The 24707-nt window shown below is 29.3% G+C and overlaps 2 protein-coding genes across 3 annotated transcripts in view; one reads left to right on the plus strand and one right to left on the minus strand.

The window, feature by feature from the left end:
- Nucleotides 1-19490, minus strand: part of Svil (Supervillin) — a 28778-nt gene extending 9288 nt beyond the window's left edge. Inside the window, exons 1-19 of one of the 2 annotated variants that reach the window (XM_072901094.1) lie at nucleotides 19013-19490; nucleotides 18537-18728; nucleotides 18134-18289; nucleotides 17222-17298; nucleotides 15732-15864; nucleotides 15174-15420; nucleotides 12398-13618; nucleotides 9081-9778; nucleotides 8189-8958; nucleotides 7606-8083; nucleotides 7066-7152; nucleotides 6532-6700; nucleotides 6238-6395; nucleotides 5409-5650; nucleotides 4982-5186; nucleotides 4756-4907; nucleotides 3582-4049; nucleotides 951-1101; nucleotides 518-669 (exon numbers count right to left, since the gene is read on the minus strand). In XM_072901094.1, coding sequence (XP_072757195.1) covers nucleotides 518-669; nucleotides 951-1101; nucleotides 3582-4049; nucleotides 4756-4907; nucleotides 4982-5186; nucleotides 5409-5650; nucleotides 6238-6395; nucleotides 6532-6700; nucleotides 7066-7152; nucleotides 7606-8083; nucleotides 8189-8958; nucleotides 9081-9778; nucleotides 12398-13618; nucleotides 15174-15420; nucleotides 15732-15864; nucleotides 17222-17298; nucleotides 18134-18289; nucleotides 18537-18726 — 5754 coding nt within the window. In that variant the 5' untranslated portion in view covers nucleotides 18727-18728; nucleotides 19013-19490. Of the gene's footprint in view, nucleotides 1-517; nucleotides 670-950; nucleotides 1102-3581; nucleotides 4050-4755; nucleotides 4908-4981; nucleotides 5187-5408; nucleotides 5651-6237; nucleotides 6396-6531; nucleotides 6701-7065; nucleotides 7153-7605; nucleotides 8084-8188; nucleotides 8959-9080; nucleotides 9779-12397; nucleotides 13619-15173; nucleotides 15421-15731; nucleotides 15865-17221; nucleotides 17299-18133; nucleotides 18290-18536; nucleotides 18729-19012 lie in introns of those variants that run through there. The other variant, XM_072901095.1, reaches the window with a different exon arrangement.
- A 4325-nt stretch (nucleotides 19491-23815) lies between these two features.
- On the plus strand, nucleotides 23816-24454 carry LOC140670349 (uncharacterized). Its single transcript, XM_072900913.1, has one exon. The coding sequence runs from the start codon at nucleotides 23816-23818 to the stop codon at nucleotides 24452-24454; it is 639 nt and encodes a 212-aa protein (XP_072757014.1).
- Nucleotides 24455-24707: the final 253 nt, after the last annotated feature.

Consider the following 24707-nt stretch of genomic DNA (forward strand, 5'->3'; position numbering starts at 1 on the left):
GATTCTGTTTTGGAACATCTTTAACAAATAAAATTCAAAGATCCTTAACAATTCTCACGAATAATAAACAAATCTTCCACAATCGATATTTTTCTTATAAAATTTTCATTTTCAGTGATTACTTGTAAGAAAAATATATGTTAAATTTCACTTATTTGTAATAATTAAATTTTTTGGACTATGATTTTTGAATCTGATTATGTTATTGTATTTATTTTATATTATAATATTAGAGCTATATTTATTAATTTTCGATATTAATTTATTATATAAGTTGATACTTTCATAAATTGTTTTAGCTCATTTTCGCGTTTTATTAATTACGAACATTACAGTTATGTTGCAATTTTTTCTTTTTATTTTGCACTCTTTAATTTGCAGAAAACAAATTTGTAATTTACAGTAATATCAGTAAAAGTCTCCCTATTATCGATTCAATTAAATGAAATAATTATGTAATATTAAATAATAAAATAATTTTAATTTCACATATTTGATTATTTTGTATTATTCTCACCTGAGGGCCTCGATCGTTATCCAATTCGACTGTTAGTAATGCTGCAGCACCTCGTTCGTTCAAAGATGCATTTCTGCCCTGCCAAATAAAAGATACGGATCTATCCCGCCCCTTTGCCAAGTGTTTAGATGGCAGACCAGTAAGTTCTCTGCCTATGGATATAAAAAAACAAAGGTAAAAAAAATTATGTGCTTTAAAAACTAAAATTCTTATGATTAAATTCATACACATATACATAATTAAAGTGTTTAAATTTATAAACTATCTTAAAATTTTTAAGAAAGTTTTTAGAAATTGCGTTATAAATCTAAAATATAAAAGTAAAAAACTTTTATTTTTGTTTAAATATTTTGCAAAAATACGAATTTAAAACGCGATTTTTATTAATATCTTCAATTTTATAAAATTAGTCAATTAACAATATAAAGCTTACCAGTAATCGTAACAGAATACATCCACTGAACGATATAACTATCACCAGAATAGAATTGTCCAATGGATGAGTCATTTAAAAGTGTATGCGAGAATTCATCGATATGCCATACCATCACACTTGTCGTAGCAACGACATATTCTTTCTTCAACTAAAATCAAATCAAATGAAATTATAACAGGGTGTATACTCAAATTCTGTAAAAAAATTCCCTGAAAATTCCAGGATCTTCCAGGTATATTTGTTCAAATTCCAGGTAAAATTAAAATACTTTTAGATGCAATTTTAAAATAAGCTTATTTATTTTAGCGAATCATTTTTTGACATAAAAAAAAAAACATATATTTTAAACAATTTTATATAGACACAAACAAAAAATATATATTTTAAGCAGATTTTAAACTTAAAATATTTTAAATTATTATTAAAAAAATTTTTAAATAAGTACTTCTTTGACACTTTTCTAAATTCTCCGAATTCTAACGAAATTCCATGAGAATTCCATGATTTTTCAAGGTATAATTCCCTGAGAATACCAGGTTTTCCAGGTTTTTCCCAGGAGTATATACCCTGTATAAGTTAGTTTTGCAATCAGTCAAACGCTAATTAGAAAGCACATTTTATCTAGGCGGAAGTGTATTAAAAAATCAATATATCCTTATCAAAAATGTAATTAAATTACTTCAAAATTAATATCAGGATGTCTACTCAAATCTTGTAAGAAAATTCCATGATCTTTCAGATATTTTTGTTCAAAATTTCAGGCAAAAAAATATTTTAAAGATTTCTTTTGGTGTAACTTTATAAAATACATTTTATTATTGCATAAGTTTTCTAACATTTTTTACTCATATTCAAAGAAAGAAAAAAATTCCCTGAATCTCAATAAAATACCTAACCTAATTTCTCTAGATATAAAAAATATATTTGAGAATTTCAGGTTTTCAATGTTTTTTTAGGAAACAGATAGCCTATATATTTTGTCTTCAATATACCGGGTGAGGAAGAAGTATGGAAACCCTGAAAAATCTCGAAAAATATAAGTTTTACAGTAAAACGTTTCATTGTCAGACAAAAGTTGTATAGTTTCGAGAGGGACATAAGATGGTATTATTGATTTGATCTTGAATAGCTGCTTGGAAGTCACCTTCAATTTCTTAAATAGAATACCCTATTTTTAATTGCATATTCATGTAGTTTACCTCGATAACTTTCCAAAACATTATAATAAAACTTCTTTTGGTTAAGAATTTCCCGAGATATTTTAAAATTTGTCATGATATACTTTTTAATATAAAATATGAAATGAAAAAAATTAATAGATCTTGCCTTAGATGGCCGGATCCTTCCTCGATCTTGCCTTAGATTCTTTTTCTGTAAAACTTATATTTTTCAGAATTTCCATACTTTTTCCTCATCCTGTATAGATAAAGAAAAAAAAATTATCTTACGCACGCACACACGCACGCACACATGCAGAGTGTCCTGGTGAAGGTGGGCAATCTCGCGGGCATGTAGAGCAAGTAAAAATAGTTTATAAGTTCCATAAGTTCCTATAAAATTTTTTTCTAAAATGCATTTCTACCAAGATATTTATCTCTATAGTTTAAATTTGAAAATAATTTTTCTAAAATAACTTTTATATTACTTTATAGATTTTAATAATGTATAAGAACTTTTTTTATTATTAAGTAAAAATCTTTAAAATAGTGTGATAGATTTTTTTATATCATTTCGGAGTGCCAGAATCGGATTACCTGTAAGTCTTTTAACTTACAAAACTTTAAAGCTTCAATAATGATTTTCAAAATAATGCAAAATTACATATTACAAATAAATTATAAAAAATTACAAATGAAATGAAATTACAAATAATCCTGGGATATTATGGCGAGTGCAACAGTCATCAATTCGTTGTGCACGAGAATGCGTTAGAATCGGTGGAAGTCATTTAAAACATTTTTGTAAATTTGACTAAATTCGTGTTCTTTAAAATAATTTTAATACACAATGTAATTTTGTATCATTTTGAAAATCATTATTCAATTATTACGACTAAAGGTTTACTTTCTATCGATCGAATGCGTTTTTCTTGAAAACAGTTTTAACGAAATGTAACAAGAATATCTTTTTCTTAGAGGAAGATGTGAAGAATCTAAACATAATTTAAAAATAAAAAACCCACCGGCTTTAAAGTATTGTAAATTAAAAGACTTATAGGAGATCCGAGTCTGACTCTCTGAGATGATATAAAAAAATCTATCACATTATTTTAAAGATCTTCACTTAATAATAAAAAAATTTTTATACATTATTAAGATCTACAAAGTAATATAAAAGTTATTCAAGAAAAAAAATTTATAGGAACTTATGGGGTTATTTTTATCTGTTCTACATACCTACGAGAGATTATCCACCTTTACCAGGACACTCTGTATATATGTATACAGGGTGCTTCAAAATGATTGTATCACCTCTCGGGTGCAGGTAGAGCGGGTTAAATTGAATAAAAAAGTTTTCTACCATTTTGGGATTTTCGCAATAATTATTGAGAAATTAACTTATAAAGATTAGCAAATCCGGCGTGAGTACAGCATACAAATTTTCTTATATCATAAAAAGATACATTACCTCTTTATCATAGCAACCAGTGCCTCTACCTAAGTGACATCCTTCCAAGATCAGATCAACTGAAATGGTATTCGGTAACCACATATCATCGTAATTCTCATCCAAATGTATGTTTATAACACCATCGATTTGTCGTGTATTGTCCTTTCGACCTCGTGCCTTTATCATACTGGTGTTATTAGGCCAATCGAGAAACTTCTCCCGGAATAGTGTCGTCTCAACGTGTTGTGTCAGTTTAGCGAGTAAACACCACTCGGGTCTGCTCTTGGCGGATTTTACGAATAAATTTGCATTTTTCTGACCACCGATTATACGGACTGCGTTAATCGGACAGACAGAACATTCACTATAATCGTAACCATCATTCCACATTTCTGTGGCGAGTCGGGTAGCTAGCTTTTTTCTGTCCGCCGTAACTCCTTTACCGCTCCAAATGTACATCTCGGTGCCGAAATCAAATACCAGTACCTTATAAGAGGCATAAAAAATGCATACAACATAATTTAACATGCCTTATGTGTTTCTTACAAAGAGAGTACCCAAATAAGGAATATAATATTCTTCCCTATATGTAATCTTATAAAAAGATTATGTTGGTAAATGCTTTATAGATATTTGTTTTATAGATTTTTTTCTATTCTTATCAACGTATGTATATTATCACAAAAAAATCAATCTAATTAGAATAATTATCAACAATTTAATCTTAGTGTGAATGTTACATTATAAATATTACAATCTTCTCTAATTTATTAATTTATTTTTTATTTATATTTTGAGTTCTTTAATCAAATCGAAAGTTAACCATTTTTTTAGGATGACGCCTGATTAATGAAAAAAAAATTTCAGTAATAGTCACTTTAAATAATCAGACTAATTACACAATGTGAGCGAACAGGATGCTTTACTTACTATTATTCTCTAAAAAATCTATTAATTTTAATTGTAATCATTATTTATGTGTATTTTATCCCTGTAAATTTTTATATCTTAAAAATTGCTACTTAAAATAAATACTTTTGAAATACTTTCATCATACTTAATATTTTCAAAACTTTCTTGTTGTTATAAAAATATTTTGTTTCGTGAATTTTATAAATACTCTGTATTTTATGTAAATTATGAATCATCTAAATGGCAATTAAATATATCTAACAATAAAATAAACAATTACCTTGTTCTTATCAAGCATTTCAATCTTGGGTAATGTACCCCAGAACTTTTCATGTGGTACTAACTGTTCATTCTTCAATTCATAGACCATATTTGTATCAATAATAGCGGATTCATAGAGCTCATCTTCATCAGGATGACCAGCCTCAACAACTATAACGATATTATATTAATGGACATAAAAATATAACATTGAATGTGTTACAAAAAGAGAATGTAGAACGTACCATTGAGTCTTTCACTATCAGACACACCAAGATACTTCCAAAATTGTTGGAGTTCATCTTTCGTGCAATTCAATTTGTCTTCGTTTATAGAAATAACTTTAGCCGCTTGACAACCTAGATCTTTTCGTTGTTGAATACTTAACGCGATCTCAACGGCACGGGTTTTTTCAATAACATTGCTATATCTTCCTACGTAGTTGAAAATCTGCGATTTGTCGAGAGTCAATTTTATTAAGAATTAAAATAAAAGAGAATGAAAAGCAAAATCTGATACATAGTCACTGTATGTATATGTATGTGCCATCACATACATATATCATACTATATATTTAATACTTTAACATGCTTTCTCACTATTTTGAAAAAATGGGTGTCAACTAGTATTGTATTATGTGTTCTACTATCTTACATGTATATTTATTATTACCTCCGATTTCGTTACTAATAGATAATTATCACCGCTATTGATACTCTCGGCCACAGGCTCAACCAGCCTAACTTGAACATGTCGTCTTCCTTTAACTAATATCAACATTACATTTTTATATGGTTGCAATTTATTCGTGGATACGCTTGTTTCCGATACGTTTTTTAGCGTCACAGTGCTGAAATCCTCGGTAGAAGCTAAACCAGCGAGAGCCTCAATAGAAAAGGACGAATTCTTGGCGACTAAAACGTTGGTCGAAAACTTGTGAGTCTTAATTAAAATATTTTAGAATATGTAAGTAGAGTGTCTACTCAAATTTTGTAAAAAAAAAAATTTCTTTTCTCTAAAATATTTTTATTCAAAATTTCAAATAAAGAGATGATTTTAAGAGTTTTTGGTACAACTTTCTAAAATAAATTTTTTTATTGTATGCTTTTTTTCGAATGCTTTTTACACAAAATACAAAAGGAAAAAAAACAGAGCTATTTAAGCTTCAAATGCCAGATTGACAAATGAATAGTTTTCATAAGATAAATATTTTTACTTGCATAATTTCAATATTTTATCACTAAAAATTGCAATAAAGAATATATACTATATATTCAATATATTTTGTTAAAACATTTAATATTAACTTAATTAATCAAAAATAGAATTTAAAAAAAAATTTTCTTAAATTTCAATAAAATTCCATGAAAATTTCCTGACTTTTTTCAAGTACAAAAGAAATCCTTTAGAATTACAGGTTTTCCATGTTTTTCCAGGAAGTAGACACTCTATGGTATAACTTTTTACTTATGAAGTGACAAAGGAATCTAGATATACTCACGTTTTTCTACATTAATATCTTTCATCGTTCTCGCGACTATGTCTGTGCGAATTTCGGTGTATTCCGATCTTAAATCGGTGCGTGCTGCCAGAACTTTAAGAGGATTTTTTGAGGTAGCTCGTCGTCGTTGCGTTTGTATGTTACGCTTTTGCACTAATCTGTTAAGAAAATGTATAATTTAGATTTCTAGGTACATATATATATATATATGTATATACACATTTCAAACGATTTGGATTTCCTTCTTTTTTTTTTTAATATTTTACATAGTAATAGTAGAAAACAAAAATTTACAATTTAGATTGCGGTGTAATTATATCGAAGTCATTTTCATCTAATTCAAGACCCTCGGTCTCGCATTTTTCCAATGATACACTGCTAAAGAAAGAGGTAAACGTTTCGTCATCCGTTTTAAGTACCGAAACAGTTGGTAACAAGATATGCTCTGCTTTACACTCTTCACCTATAAATTAAATGTAATAATTATATATTTGATAAGTTATATAACTTCATATACAATAAAATCTAATTTCTAATTAAATAAAAATTTCTCGAGTTTCAATTAAAAAAAAAAAAAAAAAAAAAAAAAAAAAAAAAAATCAAACATCTTTGTCAATTCAACTTTTTAGTAAAGATGTGTTCACAAAAGCTGTCCGAAATTTTATATAATAACAAAAATAATCCTGTTAAAACTAAATAATATTGTAAATTGTGAAAATTTTTCCTCTATCTGTTTGGGACAACGTAAATCGTCGACAAGATAAGAGGTACAATTATTTTTAATAATAATTTAATAATTTAAAATTTTGATAGAAATTATATCCATACCACTGTCGTCGCTAGCAGGTTCAGAGAAACTCGTACGCATAGTAGAAGACAATTCTTTGCATGGACTTGTAGGAGTCGATACTGCACCTGAAAAAATATAATTCTCAGCAATGTTTTTATTTTATAAATCAAGAATTTGCATATATTATTTATTAAATCTCTCTCTCTCTCTCTCTCTCTCTCCCCCTCTCTCTCTTTCTTTCTCTCTCTCATTCTCACACAAACACGCACGCACGCGCGCACACACACTTTCTCTTTCTTGTCAGAAATAATTAGATTGCTCAGACATTATAAATGTCTAAAGAACATTGTAAAAATATCTGAAAAAGAATTGTAAAAATATCTGAAAAAAAAAAAAAAAAAAAAAAAAATCTAAATTTTTGAGACATATTTTAAAAAACGATTAAATTTTTTAAAGATTTTAAAAAACTTTTTTAGATACTTAAAAGACAATGTACATCTTTGGTAGAAAGTGATTTAAATCTTTAAGATGTTCCCTAAACATTTTATGTTTTCTCAAATATAAGATTTCGTTTTTACCCTTTTTCGTTTTGAATCGCTGTGGACGTGGTACTCTTTTCTTTTGATTTGAAATATTCGCTGTAGTTTCCGTGAGAAATGATGAATTTTCGTCTTTCGATCGAATCTCTTTCATTTTGCCAGCGACAGTGAAGTTAATCGCATCGGGTGTCACGATTCTGCTCTTCCAGCTTTCCATGGAGGATTCTAATTTTTCGATGCAGCCGGCCAACACACCTGACTTGATCGTTGTTGGATTCTCCTCCGAACTCGACGGTAGTGAATTGTCGAACGTGTCATTAGTTTTGCCATCAGCCACGCGTTGCCTCCAGCTCGTGCTACCACTATGACGTAGTGCGGCTAGTCGATCGGCAATACTGACGCTCGGCGTCTCGCTCGTTTCTATCGATGCTATTACTTGGGTCGCACTGCGACATGGTCGCTCCAGGCGTTGTCGTGGTCTTTGCTTCTCATCACCGCGCAAGTGTTGATTGATACTCTTGATCAACGAATTAGAACATCGTATGATTTAGTGTGCATTAGTGTGCGTTAATGTGTATTAGTGTGCATTAGTGTGTTTTTCATTTTCAATAATATTATGTACCTCGTGATCATTGGAAGATGACGACGCGTTATCGTCATCGTTCTGCTCCGTTATCGTTCCTCCCTGCTTCTCGTCATCCGTACCTTTTTCGTTGTCCTCATTATCATTGTTGTCGATTTGGTCATTGTCATTGTTGTTGTCGTTGTGAATATCCGAAATCCCATTTAATTTGTCTATCAATAAATTATTATGCCACTTATCATTGCGTCTTTTTGACACTCTGCTGTTTGGAATATCAATTTTGCAGTTATTTATATTATTCGATAGGAGTTTCTCATTCCGAAATATCGCAGTTTTATGAGAAGGCACTGTAGCTCTGTTTTCTACGTTATCACTTTTCTTAGAAATAGTTGTCTCGTCGCAAAAATATTGTAAATTGTGTTGCATATTAGTAGTTATGTCGGAACTATCCAATCTTTCATAGAATTTAACAGTTTCACTGCTTTGATTTTGGCTCTCAATACTTAAGCTATTTCCCTCGCTTTTCGATGTTGCTATATCATTTATAGTTTGAACAGGCCTCAAGTTAAGATTACTTTTTAGAATAGAACGAAGATACACTTCGGAATTCGGCAGGGTAGCTAATTGTTCCGATTCCTCAGACTCTCTCTTGAGTACAGGTTTTATCAATTTTGCAGATTGCAGTTCTGGGGTACACAGATTTTTCGTGTGACCGATGGATGATTTTAGAATACCTTTTGGTAAATCATGTTGCGACGACGTGCTTGCAAGTGGTGTATGAAGTGACCTCTCATATTCTTTTGAATGGTCTGTAACAATAAATTTGTTATTTCTTATTTACTATTATTTATACCTTTATAATCTATATATATATATATATAGTCTTTTTTCTGATAATCGATACTTAAATATTACTTTATTTAATACTTGCCTCCGATCAAGGTTTGATTTACATTTAGCGGAGATATCCGAGATGCCACTTCAACCTCCTCGGAAGTTACAGGCTGCGTTTTGTAACGTGCGGATAATCGTTTCTTCTGAATCAATCTTTCCTGATATCCTTTAGTATCTGCAGTTGTGATCTTCTGATCGAAGAGTCGCACGCGTTCGGCTAAACTGAGCTTGGACGGCTCAGGTTCGTCCGTAAGCGCTTCCGAAACACTCGACGCAACGGTGTTTCGCTGATTCTGTAGAACCGCTTCAAACACTTCTTGAGAAGTTACTGGTTGCGTGTTGAATCTCTCGCCCCCCTGTATCTTCTTACGCTCGCGATAACGTTGAACGCCGCGCGATGATTTCTGCAGAGTTACACGTTGAGAATCATTTTCCGTAGTGCTGACCTTCTCTTGCAGAGCCTTAAAATGTTGTGTCATTTTTGATACGCTGTTGTTACGATGAATAGTGGCAGAATTCTCCTGTTGATCTCGTTGATTTTCCTTGTCATTCACAGCCTCTTTCTTGTCAGTCGTCTGAGCAAGAATCTCCACCGTATCGTGATGAGTGTCCGTGTCGGCATCAAGCTTCACGAAATATACATGCGAGTCCGTCTTATTCTTTTCCTCCATGCTATGGCTCTGTTTGATTTGACAGAATTTTCCGCACGACGGCTTATTATCTTCAATTGTAGAACTAAAAAAACCATATATGTATATACATATACAGGATGTCCGGTAATTACCGCCCCGCCTCTCTAGGGCAGATAGAGCAGGTCAAACTGAACATAAAAGTCCTCTACCAGTTTGCGATTTGTGCAATAATTATTAAAATATTAATTAAAAACGTTCAGCACATGCTGAGTGCTACATATGGTGCGCGCTCATACGCTGAGCGTTTTTAATTAATATTTTAATAATTATTGCGTAAATCGCAAAATGGTAGAGAACTTTCATGTTCAGTTTGACCTGCTCTATCTGCTCTAGAGAGGTGGGACGATAATTACCGGATACCCTGTATATTTGTATAAATGTATTATACATTTATAGATGTATGTGTATTATAATAACTTATGTATTCGATAAACTTATTTTTTATTTCTTTTTTTTGTAATGAGTTACAGAATTACACCTTGAGATGTTTATTCATAAACATATTGCACACGACTAGAATTTTGGTAGCTTTGAATATCGTGTGTTTTAGTTGATCTATAATTAAACTTGGCATGTGTTCAAAGCATCCCTAAACTCATACATCATTATAGCAAATTGTAAAAATTCAGTTTTCAAGCCTAATGTTGCTACGAAAATTTTTCCTCATATATAAATCTTTTCTCATAGAATCGCAATTTGACTAAATTCTTTTATAGGAGTGATAATAGAAAAAATTGTAAACAGAGATTTCCTTTATGTATCAAGTATAACTGAATATAGAATTTTTTAATGAATTTAGATAAGTGAATTTTATCTAGTTCAGAAAGCTTTTTACTTTTTTTTAATTCAATAAAAAATTATGTAATTATATTAATGCACTCTTAAATAATTAAAATTAAAAGGTTTGTTCCATTTAGTCATTTAGGATGAACAAATGTTTTTCTACATGGAAACTGTATAAATATTAAATTATTTATTCATTAATAAAATAAATTATTCTGCAAAACAAATAAATATAGAATTGCAAAAGCAATAATAACTTTATACTAATAATAATGCATTCTTATATCGAAATGATTCAAATCTTTGAACTACAGTTCTTAAACAAGATGTCCACTTAAATTTTGTAAAAAAATTTCCTAAAAATTTTCCTGATATTCCAAGTTTTTTGTTCAAAACTCTAAAAAAAATTTTTTTTAAATTTTTGGACGCAACTTTCTAAAATAAATTTTCTTATCGTGTTATTTTTAATGCTTTTCACTCATACAAAGAAAAAATAAAGAGCCACTTAAATTTCAAATTTTAGATTTGAAAATGTTCCAAGAAAAAAAATAAAACAAAATTGAATAGCTTTCGTAATATGAACATTTTTAACCTACATAACATTTTTATTTTATCATTTAAAATTACAATAAAAAATATTTATAATACAGTGATTCAGACCACCCGAGCCAGTTGTTTTTTCTCAAAAATTGAACATCACAAAACGTTAAAAAAAAATTTTCATAGAAAAACGTTTGAATGTGTGGATGCTTGCAATAATTTTTTCTCGAAACCTGTAAGAGATTGAATAAGTTCTAAAAGTTGTTTCCTTTCTGAAGCTCTATTCAATAATATCTCACTCAATTCGTATTTCCATTTGAAATTTCAAAGCTGATTACAGTTACACCTACTTTCGGTTTGTCCCAAAAAATCATATCACCAATAATTACTTTGCATGACTTTTTTATCTTTACCAATAAAAATCTTTTCTCCAATTTCTTGTGAAATTCCAGTTTTTAGAAAAACTGGCATGGATGGTCTGAATCACTCTGTATATTTTAAATACATGTATAATTTACACTGTAATTTAAAAAAAAAATTCTTTGATAATTTTGCCTTTGTTTTGTAAACAATCGACAATCTACTAATTAGTAGTCAAACTGTAAATTTTACATTTACAGTTTGACTACTAATTAGTAGATTGTCGATTGTTTACAAAACAAAGGCAAAATTATCAAAGAATCTTTTTTTTTTAATTTCATAAATTTTTTCATTTTTTTTAATTTCAAGAAATTCTATATACATTTCTTTTTTTAATTTTCCTGTATAAAAAATCTCTGAAAATTCTAAGTTTTCAATATTTATTCAGGGAGTACACTGTTAAGCAACTTTCCTCATAACATAGAGAGATAGTATTTTGATGTCATTAATACATGGAAAAAGTGAAAAAAAGTCACGTTAAAAGTATTTTGTTAATATTTGGATACATTAAATATCATTAATACACATAATTGTATATCCAATATTTTATTAACTATTATTCTTTCACATTGTCATATCCCAATTACAGCACAAAATATTTATAATAATTATTTAAATATTTTATAAATATTTATCAAGATGTTTTATAAATATTTTTAGATTAAATACATCATAAATATTTACCATAAATATCCTAGCAAAGATTTGAGAAATATTTACAAAATCATTACTATAAATACTTATTTTTTACTTTTCATAAATATTATATAAAATATTTCATCTATATTTTAAAAATATGTCAAATAAAGATTTTTATAAAATATATATAAAACAATTATATAACATTTCAAAAAAATTTATTTTTATAAATATTTATAATAAATATTGTGTGCTGTCTAGGATATTAAATTAAACATACCTATTTTCTGCATAAATGTCACATACATCGGATCGGTCAGTTGTAAAACTGCAACTTGCAATTGTCGGTGTATACAACACATCGATTGGTGAACTTGACTCGAGAGACCTTCGTTTGGTCAAAACGCGAATCGACTCAACATAGTCGTCGCCGTTAATGGATCGCGCGTGGCCTACGGATTGTGCTCTCTTTCGCAAAAATGAGTTCGCCGTGTCATCGTGATAACGCAAGCTACCGCTCGACTGCTTCAGTATAGGTCGTACGTTCTCGATCTCAGTCGCTCGATTCTTTAGTGCAGACAATTTTCTCGGCGACGTCGATTCCGTTTCGTAACTGCTCTCTTCGTATGAATTTTTCCGCGAGGACTTTAAGATTGTTTTTTTCGGTTTATCGTACTCGTGTTCATCCGATTCTGTACTCAATTTCTTCTTTAGTATGGGTCGAGGCTCGAGAGATGAAACGTCACTCCCGGCTAATTCCTCCTTGCCATATTTTTTCTTCAATATCGGTCTCACTTCAGATCCCTCAAGACCATCGGGAACTAAACTCGCGGTTGCGTTAGCGATTGTGCTTCCACTTGTATTCGTGTTCGCAATATCCGACACGATGGTCACGTGATGATGATTGATACTATTAGCACGCACGTTATTTGCGAGTTTTCGTTTCAGAATACTTTGCGGCTCCGGAGATCCTAATGGCAATTGATGAACCTCTCTGTCATCCTCTCTAGACGATTTGCGCTTCAATATAGAAGCGGGCTGTTGATCAGGACTCTGATCCCTTTTGATGATCTCATCTAACGATGATCGCCTTTGATTTTTCAAAATTGGCCGAAACTCCGAATAGATGTTGTCAGCGAAAAAAACATCGGGGGAGCAGCTACGACGACGTAATATCTCACTTTCATCTAAACTGCTCCGTTTCTTCAAGATACCGTGTCTCTTATGAGAAACAGATTCCACGACAGACGGTGAGAAAGTTACTGGTGACGACACATGAGGGGAACTGCTGGACGTTTGACGTTCGTTTCCTTCACCGTCAACAGTTTTATGTTTAAGGATCGAAACCGGCGATTTATACTTTTTTGGTGACACTGATTTCTCGGTCGCATGATTCGCACAGTTTGTAGCTGCGGATGTGAGTCTTTCCACACGTTCCATGGTAGCTCGCGTTAGTGCCGTTAACACATCCACTCTGCGTGAAACTTCCGAATCGTCACTACTGAAGAATGAAAGTCAATTTTAATTAATTAGTTACGCTTTCTTTCTAATATTACTTTTGCTAATCAAATACTAAAGAAATGAGATGAAAGCAACATATATATATACACACACACATATATATATATATATATATATATATATATATATATATGTATATATATATAATTTATTTATTTAAATATACAGGATATCCCATTTTATAATTTCTATATTATTATCCATAATAATTGATATAAATTATTAAAAAAAAAATTTATATTTAAACATATTTTAGAATTAAATGATATCGCTAGCGATGAAACAGTCGGCTTTCTGACGTGTGCTTGTGATGTGTAATAGATAACTATGTAATAATTATTGCTCATCGTCTGAAAAGACTTGATAAGGACCTAAACCAAAGGTCGAAACGTAGTCGTTTGTCATGAGAAGCTTGTTTTAACATCGAATAAATGAATATAAGCTTAATTGTGCCAGTTTGGTCGCTTAACCAATATACCTTCTAAACATATTTTGTTTCAAGGAAAATATCACATGGTCAGAATAGTTTCGTTCTAGATAAAGATGTTTTAGAAATTATTTTTATTACATTTTTCTTTAGAGTCATATGTTTCTTCAAAGATAAATCGATTTTCCTCATTTAATTCCTCCATTTTGATTATTCTGTATGTCAAAATATTAAGTAAAATAAATCAAAAATATTAAAAAATTAGTACAAAGATATTTCATTGTATATATTATATATATATATATATATATATATATATATATATATATATAATATATACAATGAAATATATATATATAATATATACAATGAAATATATATATATATATATATATATATATTGAGAAGTCTACTCAAATCTTGTAAAAAAATTCCCTGATCTTTCCAGATATATTTGTTCAAAATTTCAGGTAAACGAAATATTTTAAAGATTTTTTTGGCACATTTTCATTTTTTTTATCACTGAAAATTGCAATAAAGAATATTGCTTATTCAATATTTTGTTAATTCGTTGAATATATAAAGTAGATGTAGATATTGTATATTTATAATTGATTTTAAACACATAATTCACAATTTGACTTGTTGACGGATTGCTGCTGACTACTTACAATATGAGAGAAAAAGTATAAGAAATTTTTGTATAAAAAAAAAAGAATTTTTACCAAATTCCCTGAGTTTCAAAATTTTATAAGAATTCCTTGATTTTTTCATCTATAAAAAAATTCCTGAGAATCCTAAGATTTCCAGAGATTGGACGTCCTACACTGACTTGTGCAACAAAAAAATGTTCTATTTAAAAAAAATTATTACTTTCAAATTTCAAAAATATAACTGCACTTAGAACAAAAATATATTATTGACAAAATGTCAAATGTTCATCACATACAAACATTATCCTTATTTTTCAAAATATTTTATCGCATTATTTAAAATAGAATATTTTATATGTATGTAGTATAGTATGTATAGATATACAAAATAAAACGAATTTATAAAATTTTGAACTTTTTTGTGTACATATATCTATTATTATATATATGTATACCTAGGCTGCTGTATAATGGAACGCTTCGTGCTGACAGTAGACACAGCAGAAGATGACAGGTCAGTTTTAGAGAGATTCTTCATGTTACTACACTGAGCTTCTGTTACCTTCGAATCAATATAATATTTTCTGCGCGGACTGGCACTTGTCACTTGATGATTGCTACAAGAGCCAACAGAACTTGATATTTCGGACACTTGACTTTGTTTGTTAGATTGCCTTCTGAACCGTCTCTCATTAGAATCGGCTAAAAATTACATCATTGAAGAAGTTGGTTGTTTAATACAAGATTATTCTACAAATATTTAGTTAGTACCGAATCGAATATTTTTTAATACTTCCAAAAATTGCTTTCATTTGTAATAATTTTAATTTTACTAAGTTTGTAATTTTATATCAAAGTTTTTATTTTTATTACTTTCAAAATATATTTTTTTCTATTAGAACTTTTTCGACACTATTATAAAAGAGTACAGTATACGATCTTTGGTATTTCAAGAAAATGTTTTAGTAAAAATAACCTACTGTTAGAAAAGAATAAATTAATAAACTCCTTACCATCACTTGAATGATCGGTAGATACTACTTCTACGTAGCGTGACCTATTTAAGTAAGATTTACGTTTGTGACTTTTATCTCTTTCCTTGACAGGATTCATGGTGACACCACCATCTGAAGATGTGGAATTTTTCTACACAGAGACATATACATTATATACGTATAAATACATACACAATATATACATACAAATAGATATATTACATATAATTAGATGTATTGTTATATCTTTTATATGCATAACACACACACACACACACACACACACACACACACACACACACACACACACACACACACACACACACACACACGCGCGCGCGCGCGCGCGCGCGCACACACGCGCACACACGCACGCACGCACGCACGCACGCACGCACACACACACGCAAATACACATGTATTTATGTACAGAGAGTCTCATTTTAAATAATCGAAATTTAAGCTCAACAGACAGATATCAGTTTCGAAAAAAATGTTTATAAAATTTCGAAGGGAAAAAAGTTGGTAATCTTGTTTTTAAGTCAGATTTTTCATGGTCATAAAAAAGTCAATTTTGTTTTTTTTTTAAATAAAAGTATTTCTTTTTATAGCAGATTTTATAGCAGATAAAAAAATCAATTTTGAAAACCTCTAAACATGTATGGCCTAAGTTTTGGAGTTATTTCACTTCCTTTTACACTTTTGTATTAAAACTTTTCGCTATTAACTTTAGAAGTATTCATTTTGAAAGAGAATTGTTATTACTGTGAACTGGTTTCTCTTTTATATCAATATAGAAAATTTTTTTAAAAATCTTGGAATATTTATTATTTAGAATTACATTTATAATTTGAATATATTCATATTATATTGTATTTATACTAATTTTGTAAAACTAAATTTTAAATATATGTTTGAATTATTAGAACCAAAAATGTTAAATAGCTAAAAAAAATATGTATATATTTGAGTAATAAACACTGAAAAACATTACCTTTAACTTAATAAAAAATAATTTGTAATTTGTGTGAACTATATTTTATTAATTGTGGTACTAATTGTAAGTTGTATGTATATGATAATTAACACTTCACAAAATTATTTTTTAAATGTTTATAAAATGAATGCAAATACAAAAAATATATTCGCTACAAAATATAAATTTTGGCATCCTTTTAGTAGTTAAAATTTTTACAGCAATTTATTAGTACTTATTATATTATTACTACTTGCAGTAAAATTATATCATAATATCGCTTAGGTAATATTGAATGATCCCTTTGGTAGAGTAAAGAGACATTTTGTTGCGCCATACAACATGTATTTTTATTTACAATTAGTATTGTTGTTGTAAAAAAATTGTGAGCCAAAAGAAACTTTAAATATTAAAAAAAAGTTATCACAAATATATGTTAATATTTATTGACGATTATTATGAAATGAATTATCAAATATTATTATAATTAACATTTGTATATAATTATAAAATAACAATTACAAACACTTACTTGCTTAATTGATGAATTATGTTTTTGAGAACCAGGACCTTCTGATCCACGTTTTTTAGATAGCGTTACATCTATTTCTAGAAAAAACAACTTATTAGTATGTTTTTCAGCAAATTAATCAAATATATCTACAACATTATGGTGAACATATAACATTTTACTCATTATCAATAAAAAGATATGTCAGTTAGATAATATCCAATTTTCAAGAATTATATAATGTGTTTCCAGAAGAAGATAACTGTTAAGTATCAATTAATAATTAGCAATATAATATTCATTTCATAAGCAGTATAATACTCATCAAATTAAATCATAATAAAATATATTACTGCTTTAGCCATTTTCATATAAAAAGTAAATATATATAGAAAAGTTGAAGAAAAGTATTTTAAATAAGTTTAAAATATATTTTTATGCATACATCTTTAAAATTTTTAAATGTATATTATAATACATTGTATCATAAACTAATATTGAAATAATTAATAACATTTTATCATACAAGCATACATGTATTTGTATGTCCATATATGTGGACTATTGTAAGTATTAATGTATTTATACAATATATAAATATATTAAAATGTTTACATTATAACAAAGTGTTTCATTTTAAAAATATTATAAAATAATATAATCTACATTGCAAATAAATGCAAATGCAATGGAAATGCAAATAAAAAAAATATTAGAAATTAAAAAATTATTATTATATATTTTATATTATTATATAGACTAAAAAAAGATAATACCATTATTTTTTCTATATGTGTTAAAAGAAAAGTATAATTTATAGTTTACAAAAAATTAGGATACAATATATGATAATAAATTAAAAGAAATTTAACAATTAAAATTAAAATTATATAACAAGTTCTAACCATAGATAGTCTTGAAAACTTCACTCACCATTGGATAACATTATAGAAGCAGCTCGTAATCTAGAGGTTCTGGTCTCACGAATCTGAGTAGTTTTACAAATTGCACAATTTTTACTCTCCTTGGGTTCTATCTTAGATATTATTTTATTATTCTTCTCTGCTGTAAGACTACATTGCTTTTTTTCTATTGTGATAAATTGAAATAAATTATATATTTTGCTTAGTGTTTTAAATTTAAACTAAGACATAAGTAAGAAATTATTTAAAGCAATTTACAGGTATTTGTATAAATTTTAAATTATTATTGGTTTTTTTTAATCTGTCAAAATATAATTTGAGAAAATATAAAAGTTATAAGATTACAATTTGTTCATCTTTTATATTTAAAAAATTAATTATTTGCCATATGTTGTCAAATTTTTTGTACTTACTAGTATTGGAGGAACAAGTAGTTACATCTTCTTTAATCAATGATTCAATGTTCTTTTGACCATAATGCTGTAATTTGCTATCTTGCGAACAAATGTTTCGATTTACCAAGTGTGTTGTAGTACCTTCTGTTTTATTTGACAAATTCTCCTCACTAGCTGCCATCAAAACAGTAATTCCAGTAGCTACCATTACTGAAAGTATGATAGATTTTTATAATTTATATTTGTAATACTATTTTAACACATTATTACAAGATTATATTTTTTAAATAATTAAAATTGAGTTTTGAGAAAAATATAGTGATTTTCTTGTAATTGGTTTATCAGCTTTAAAGTAAAATGCAGTTGAACGACATACGTCAATCAACATATGTAAGTTTCATATAAGGCAGCAATAAAAAGAAATCATAAAATTATTATAAAAAATACAATTTTCAATTTTAAATAAGTATTACAGCTAGTAATTTTTTACTCACTTAATATGAATTAATATGAGTTTTCTTGCGTTGCGGCCATAATTTCACTTTCGAAAACTTTCGAAAGAAATTGTTGGACAATAGAGAACGTAGCACAGAGATGACGCATATTATGACTAAGTTATCACAGTTACTTAATAAGTACTATGTATAAAATGATATTATTCGCAAGAAACAATCATGTAATCGAGATTAATCACGTAATCTATATAATAAAATCAAGCAGAGCATTTATATCACATTTACATCAAGAATGAAAATTGATGATTTAAGAAAAAATAAAAATCTTTACGAAAACAGTATCATTATAATGAATCGCACCGAAAAGACCATGTCAACGAGTGCATTAGCGTGGTTTAACTAAGAAAACTGTTGAGTTGTCAACTTGTAATATTAAAGTTTAGGTTGCACTTTCTACCTGAATTCTGTCATAGAGCTTTATAAATCTAGAGATGCCGTTGGCATACTTTTCCTTCGTTTACTGCTAACAGCAGAGAGAAACCTGAGAGGCGCCATGAGCCCGTTTATCTTGAGACGCTTTTTCCCTCCGGGACAGTGGCGCTAACTGGATCCATTTTATGGATCGATGGAACTACATGGTTGGATCCACTTTCAGTGTCATGGTAAAACGACCGAATGGTTTGAGTCCGTGCTAGATCCACAATTGTGGATCTCAAAAATATGAAACATATCCTATATAGCATAAGATCTCCACAGGATATCCTGATTTGATCGAAATGATCCCATTTTGATCCAGAGTAAAAAATTGTCCGTAAGATTTCCTAAGGATTTCTAATATATATATTTGTTCAAATTAGGCAATTTTTTTTTTTTTTTTTTTTTTTTTTTTTTTTTTTTTTTTTTTTTTTTTTTTTTTTTTTTTTTTTTTTTTTTTTTCAGTTACGTATTGCTCGCGCACACACATATATATTCCAGGTAGCACATGTTCGTTTTCTAAACGTATCCAATATTTTTTAACCGTCAAGCACCAATAAGAAACGTTTCAACAGAAACATTTTTAAAATTATGGTTTAAGAACCGTATTTTTTACGTTTCTATAAATAGAACAAAAATTAATTTTTTAATTCAAAATTATATATATACACATTATTAAGACTGTACTTATTAAGACGATCCCCAGATAGCACAGAAAATTAAAAGATGACGAAAAGATGTCTTTTTTAAGTTATCTTTCTGACAAGGCTAAAAGATATCTTTCTACCTACAAAAAAAGTAATTTTTTAAAATATGTCTTCTAAAAGTCATAATAAATTTTAGTCGACGAAAAGATGTCTTTTTGATCATCTTTTCGATAAGACAAAAAAGATCTATTTTATAATATACGTGTTCCTTTGTTTGCCGCTACGTGGCGTGTTCAAACTTAACTATAACTCGTATTCAAGTTTTCATAACATGCCTAAAAGAACAGGTACTAAAAGTATAATTTAAATTTTGTCTTTTTTGTCAGTTTGACTTCTGATGTAATCTCGACAAGAGATTCAGAACATAATGAAAATAGATGGATTATATCCATATATGCATTATTTTATTGAATTTGTGAATAAATAAATTTTTTACAAATAAAGAAAAAAAACCGTATTTTGACAGTTTCTCAAACGTTTTTTTTGTTAGAAAATGACGTTTCCCTTAACGTTTTTTAAATGGACATTTTAACCAATCAGAAACGTTTTTAAAAGCCGGTTCTAAAACGTTTTGCAGAAACATTTGTGAAACGTTTTTGAAACGAATATGTGCTACTTGGGTATATTTATAATAATTTCAATTCGTTTATTAGAATAAAAAATATATTATTTATTCTTAATATTTTCTCTCTTTTCTGTATTAATAAGCAATGGCACACGATACTTGTTTTCGTGCTAAATCGCAATGCGAGCATCACGACGATTTGAGAATTTTATAAGTAATAATATTGAAGTCTTCGACGTTACTCAAGCTTATTACTATTTTATTGCTTCCTCAAAACTAACAATTTTTGTTTGAAATATTTTTTCGAAAAACGTATTTTTTCAAAATATTTTAAATAAACATTTAAAATGAATTTCTATATTCAATGATTTTATGTAGAATTTAGGCTAATAAAAAAACATTTAAATCATCCAGTAGACATTGTTGGGATCTAACTTAGTTGTATGTAGGTAGAGACCCTATAATAAAGAGTCTCGCCATAAGGCAATCTGGGCAAAATTCTGCGAGAGAGAAAGATATATATTCACTATCCTTCTCTCTCTTACCTAACCTAATCCTAACCTCTTTTAACGCGTTGACCGCTGATGTTATAATGTTTGTGATAGTAGTTTATGTTTTCTCATGAGATACACAAATATTATATATTTTAGGTTTTTATAATGCTTGTGATAACAGTTTGTTTTCTCATGAAAATAAAGCAATTTATTATTTCATGTTTTATGTGTTAATTTTTTTTATTTTTATTTTATTTTGTTAATTTTTATGCAATTAATAAGGATTAAATTTAATTAAAGATTTTATTTAATTACTAAAAATTAAATATAAACAGTTTTTTATTATATATATTATTTTGATGTTTAACATAAAAGATTATAATATTTAGTTCTAAAATGTTTATTTTTTATTTATGTTACTGAAATATAATGGTCTACCGGAGGCACTGTGGAGACTCCTATCGGCTGGCTGCGAACTACGAATTCGTTTTTGTCGCATTACAGCTAAAATTTAGAGAAAATTGCAATAAACTTATGATATTTTTAATCAGCAACATTGTCCGCAGGTTCGTAAAGAGCGATTTTTTGGAAAAAAGGTCGAAATAAAATTTCCAAAAATGTGCTGCTAACCGCGAATCAGGTATAGCTGCTCCTTGAATTCGAATTAAATTTATTATAAATTTTTAAGAATCAAATTGCAAAATCCGGCTCTTTACGAACTTTCTAATTTTTATAAAGAATATATTAAAAAAAATTCATAAAGAAATATAACTTTTTCGAAACTGAAAACGAAAAATTAGAATATGGCTATCTGTACCTAAAATACAGCTAACGAATCGATGTTGGTAGCACCGCTTGCTAAGGAGAAACAATGAAAGACAGTAACGTTGTCTTTAGGCGCGTTCGGGGAGACACTATATAGCGCTACCAGTGTCGTTTTATCTTTGTTACTCATTAAAAGTTGAACAAAGATAGAACGACGCTGGTAGGGGAGGGTCCCGTTAGCACACATCCCGATAGCACACAACCACACATATTGACCGATGCCTAGGGTAACCAGCACGGTTAGCCAATCAGAAGGTTCAATTGTTCATTGGCCAATTAGCATTGTGCGCTATCGGATCCCGTCCGCTGGTAGTGCTATATAGTGTCTCCCCGAACGCGCCCTTTGTCTCTCTTGAAATGTAATGATGTTTGTACGTATACAGACATACACCAATACATTGAATAAGAATTCATTTCTCAATGTTGGTGACAGTGACGCTGGAATTTTTTCATCGGTCCGGTAGATCCTTAATATGATTCAAATATGAGTGGGAATTTCCCAGATATAGAGGACCAATCAAAACTGGATATCATATGGCGAGACTTTTATTAGAGGGTCTCTATATGTAGGATATCCCATGGACATCCATTTTACAATATCCTGAGGATATTGCAAAAGCGGACATTCAGACATCCTCAAGGTGACGTCCCATGGAGCAGCGTACAGCGTACCGGCGTACGGCGTAAAAAAGCTTGACCAATCACAAGCTTTACGTTCGTTTTTGTTACGCCAGCACAAACATCGGCTGTCCCATGAAGCGTATTTACGCTGGCGTAATGAACAATAAGCCAATCACAAAACTCCTTAAATATCTATTTTGAAAATAAACTTTGTAAAAGACACTGATGTGATTGGCTTATTGATCATGACGCCAGCGTAAATACGCTCCATGGGACAGCCGATAAAAAGTTTTTAGCGCAACTTTTTGACATATATGTCATTACACATATATGACATATATGTATTTATATATAAAACAGTTAAAATTTAAGTGTGCATAACATTGTTAAAATGTCAAGCTCTGAGTTTGCATTAATTAATTTATTAAAATATTTAAAAATTTATAAATCTCCGAAAAATACACTATGCAAAGAAGCTATTCGACGAAAATTAATGCAAATGTATATAATTTATAAATTAATAAAAGCTGAAGAGAAAAGAAAAGACTGCCGAATTAGACGCAATCCTCGAAGATTTTGGGTTAGACCAATTTTTAATGTTGAAAGATGATTAGCACAAGGGGCTAGCAACAATCTGGTTGAAGAAATGATTTATGGAGACACAAATAAATTTTATAATTATTTTCGACTGACACCAGAAATATTTGAGAAATTGTTGCAGATTATTTCGCCACGTATACAAAAGCAATTTGTAATTCGTGAGCCTATTTCTGCACGTATTCGCCTTCAAATCTGCTTGCGATATATCTCTTCAGGAGATAGTATGACATCCATTTCATATGCATTTCGTGTAGGACACAATACCGTGTCAAAAATAATGTCCGAGACATGTGATGCAATATGGGATGCATTAAAAGATTCAGTATTCGTGAAACCAACTAAAGATAATTGGCGAAGAATATCTGAAGAATTTGAAAAAAAATGGAATTTTCTCAATTGCTTAGGGGCAATCTATGAGAAACACATAATACTGCAGCTAAATTTATATTTTGATAATTTTTTATCTGTTTATTAATCTTATATATGTACATATAGGCACCTCCGAGTAGTGGCTCCATATATTATAATTATAAAGGCAGTCATAAGTTTGGTATTAATGGCTGTTGTTGATGCCAATTACCGAATATCATTATTAGATATTGGTGCGCCAGGAAGACGTAGTGATGGTAGAATATTCCATGCCAGCGAAATAGGCAAGCGACTACAAAACGGTATGCTGTCAGTTCCTCCACCGAAACCTGTGGAAAATGGTGGCCAGGCTTTACCATTTGTTTTAATCGGCGATGAAGCATTTCCTTTAACGCAATACATGCTGAGACCATATCCTAAAAGTAGCAGACTTGATAGACGCAAAAATATATTTAACTATCGTTTAAGTCGAGCCCGTCGAGTTGTGGAGAATGTATTCGGGATACTTTCTGCGAGAATGCGAATATTTCGCAAGCCGATAATTGGCAACATATCTAGTGCCACTAGAATAATTAAAGCGGCTACATGTTTGCATAATGTTATTATATCAGAAGAACTTAAACTATCGCATACTGAAAGAAGATATTTGACATTGAATGCAAATGAACGCCAATTACATAGTACGGGTATAGAAGATGAAGAAACATTTAATAGAAACAGACCGACGAAGAGTAGTATTCAAATCAGAGATGATTTTGCAACATTTTTTGAAACCACTGGTGCAGTTCCATGGCAGTGGGAGAAGGTTTTACAATATAGTTTCTGAAGAACCAAAATATCAAGAGTACAAAATAAATGTTTCTATATTATTATATATTTGTTCCACAAAAAAAGAAGTACTTGTTTATTTACTAATTACTTTTATTATACTTATTTACTAATTTTATTTTGATGTAATATACGTAGAAATAAAAAATAAGAGGTTTTAACAAAACATTAAAATTTTTGATAAACTGAAACACCAAACACGTTAAAAACAATAAACACGTTCGTAATAGTCATCAAAATAGACTTCAGTA

This window comes from Anoplolepis gracilipes, chromosome 10 (assembly GCF_047496725.1).
Source record: "Anoplolepis gracilipes chromosome 10, ASM4749672v1, whole genome shotgun sequence".
In the NCBI taxonomy this organism is placed as follows: domain Eukaryota; kingdom Metazoa; phylum Arthropoda; class Insecta; order Hymenoptera; family Formicidae; genus Anoplolepis; species Anoplolepis gracilipes.

What these genes read in the sequence shown, in the direction of transcription:
- LOC140670349 (XM_072900913.1), top strand. Translation starts at nt 23,816, where the DNA reads ATGGCTGTTGTTGATGCCAATTACCGAATATCATTATTAGATATTGGT.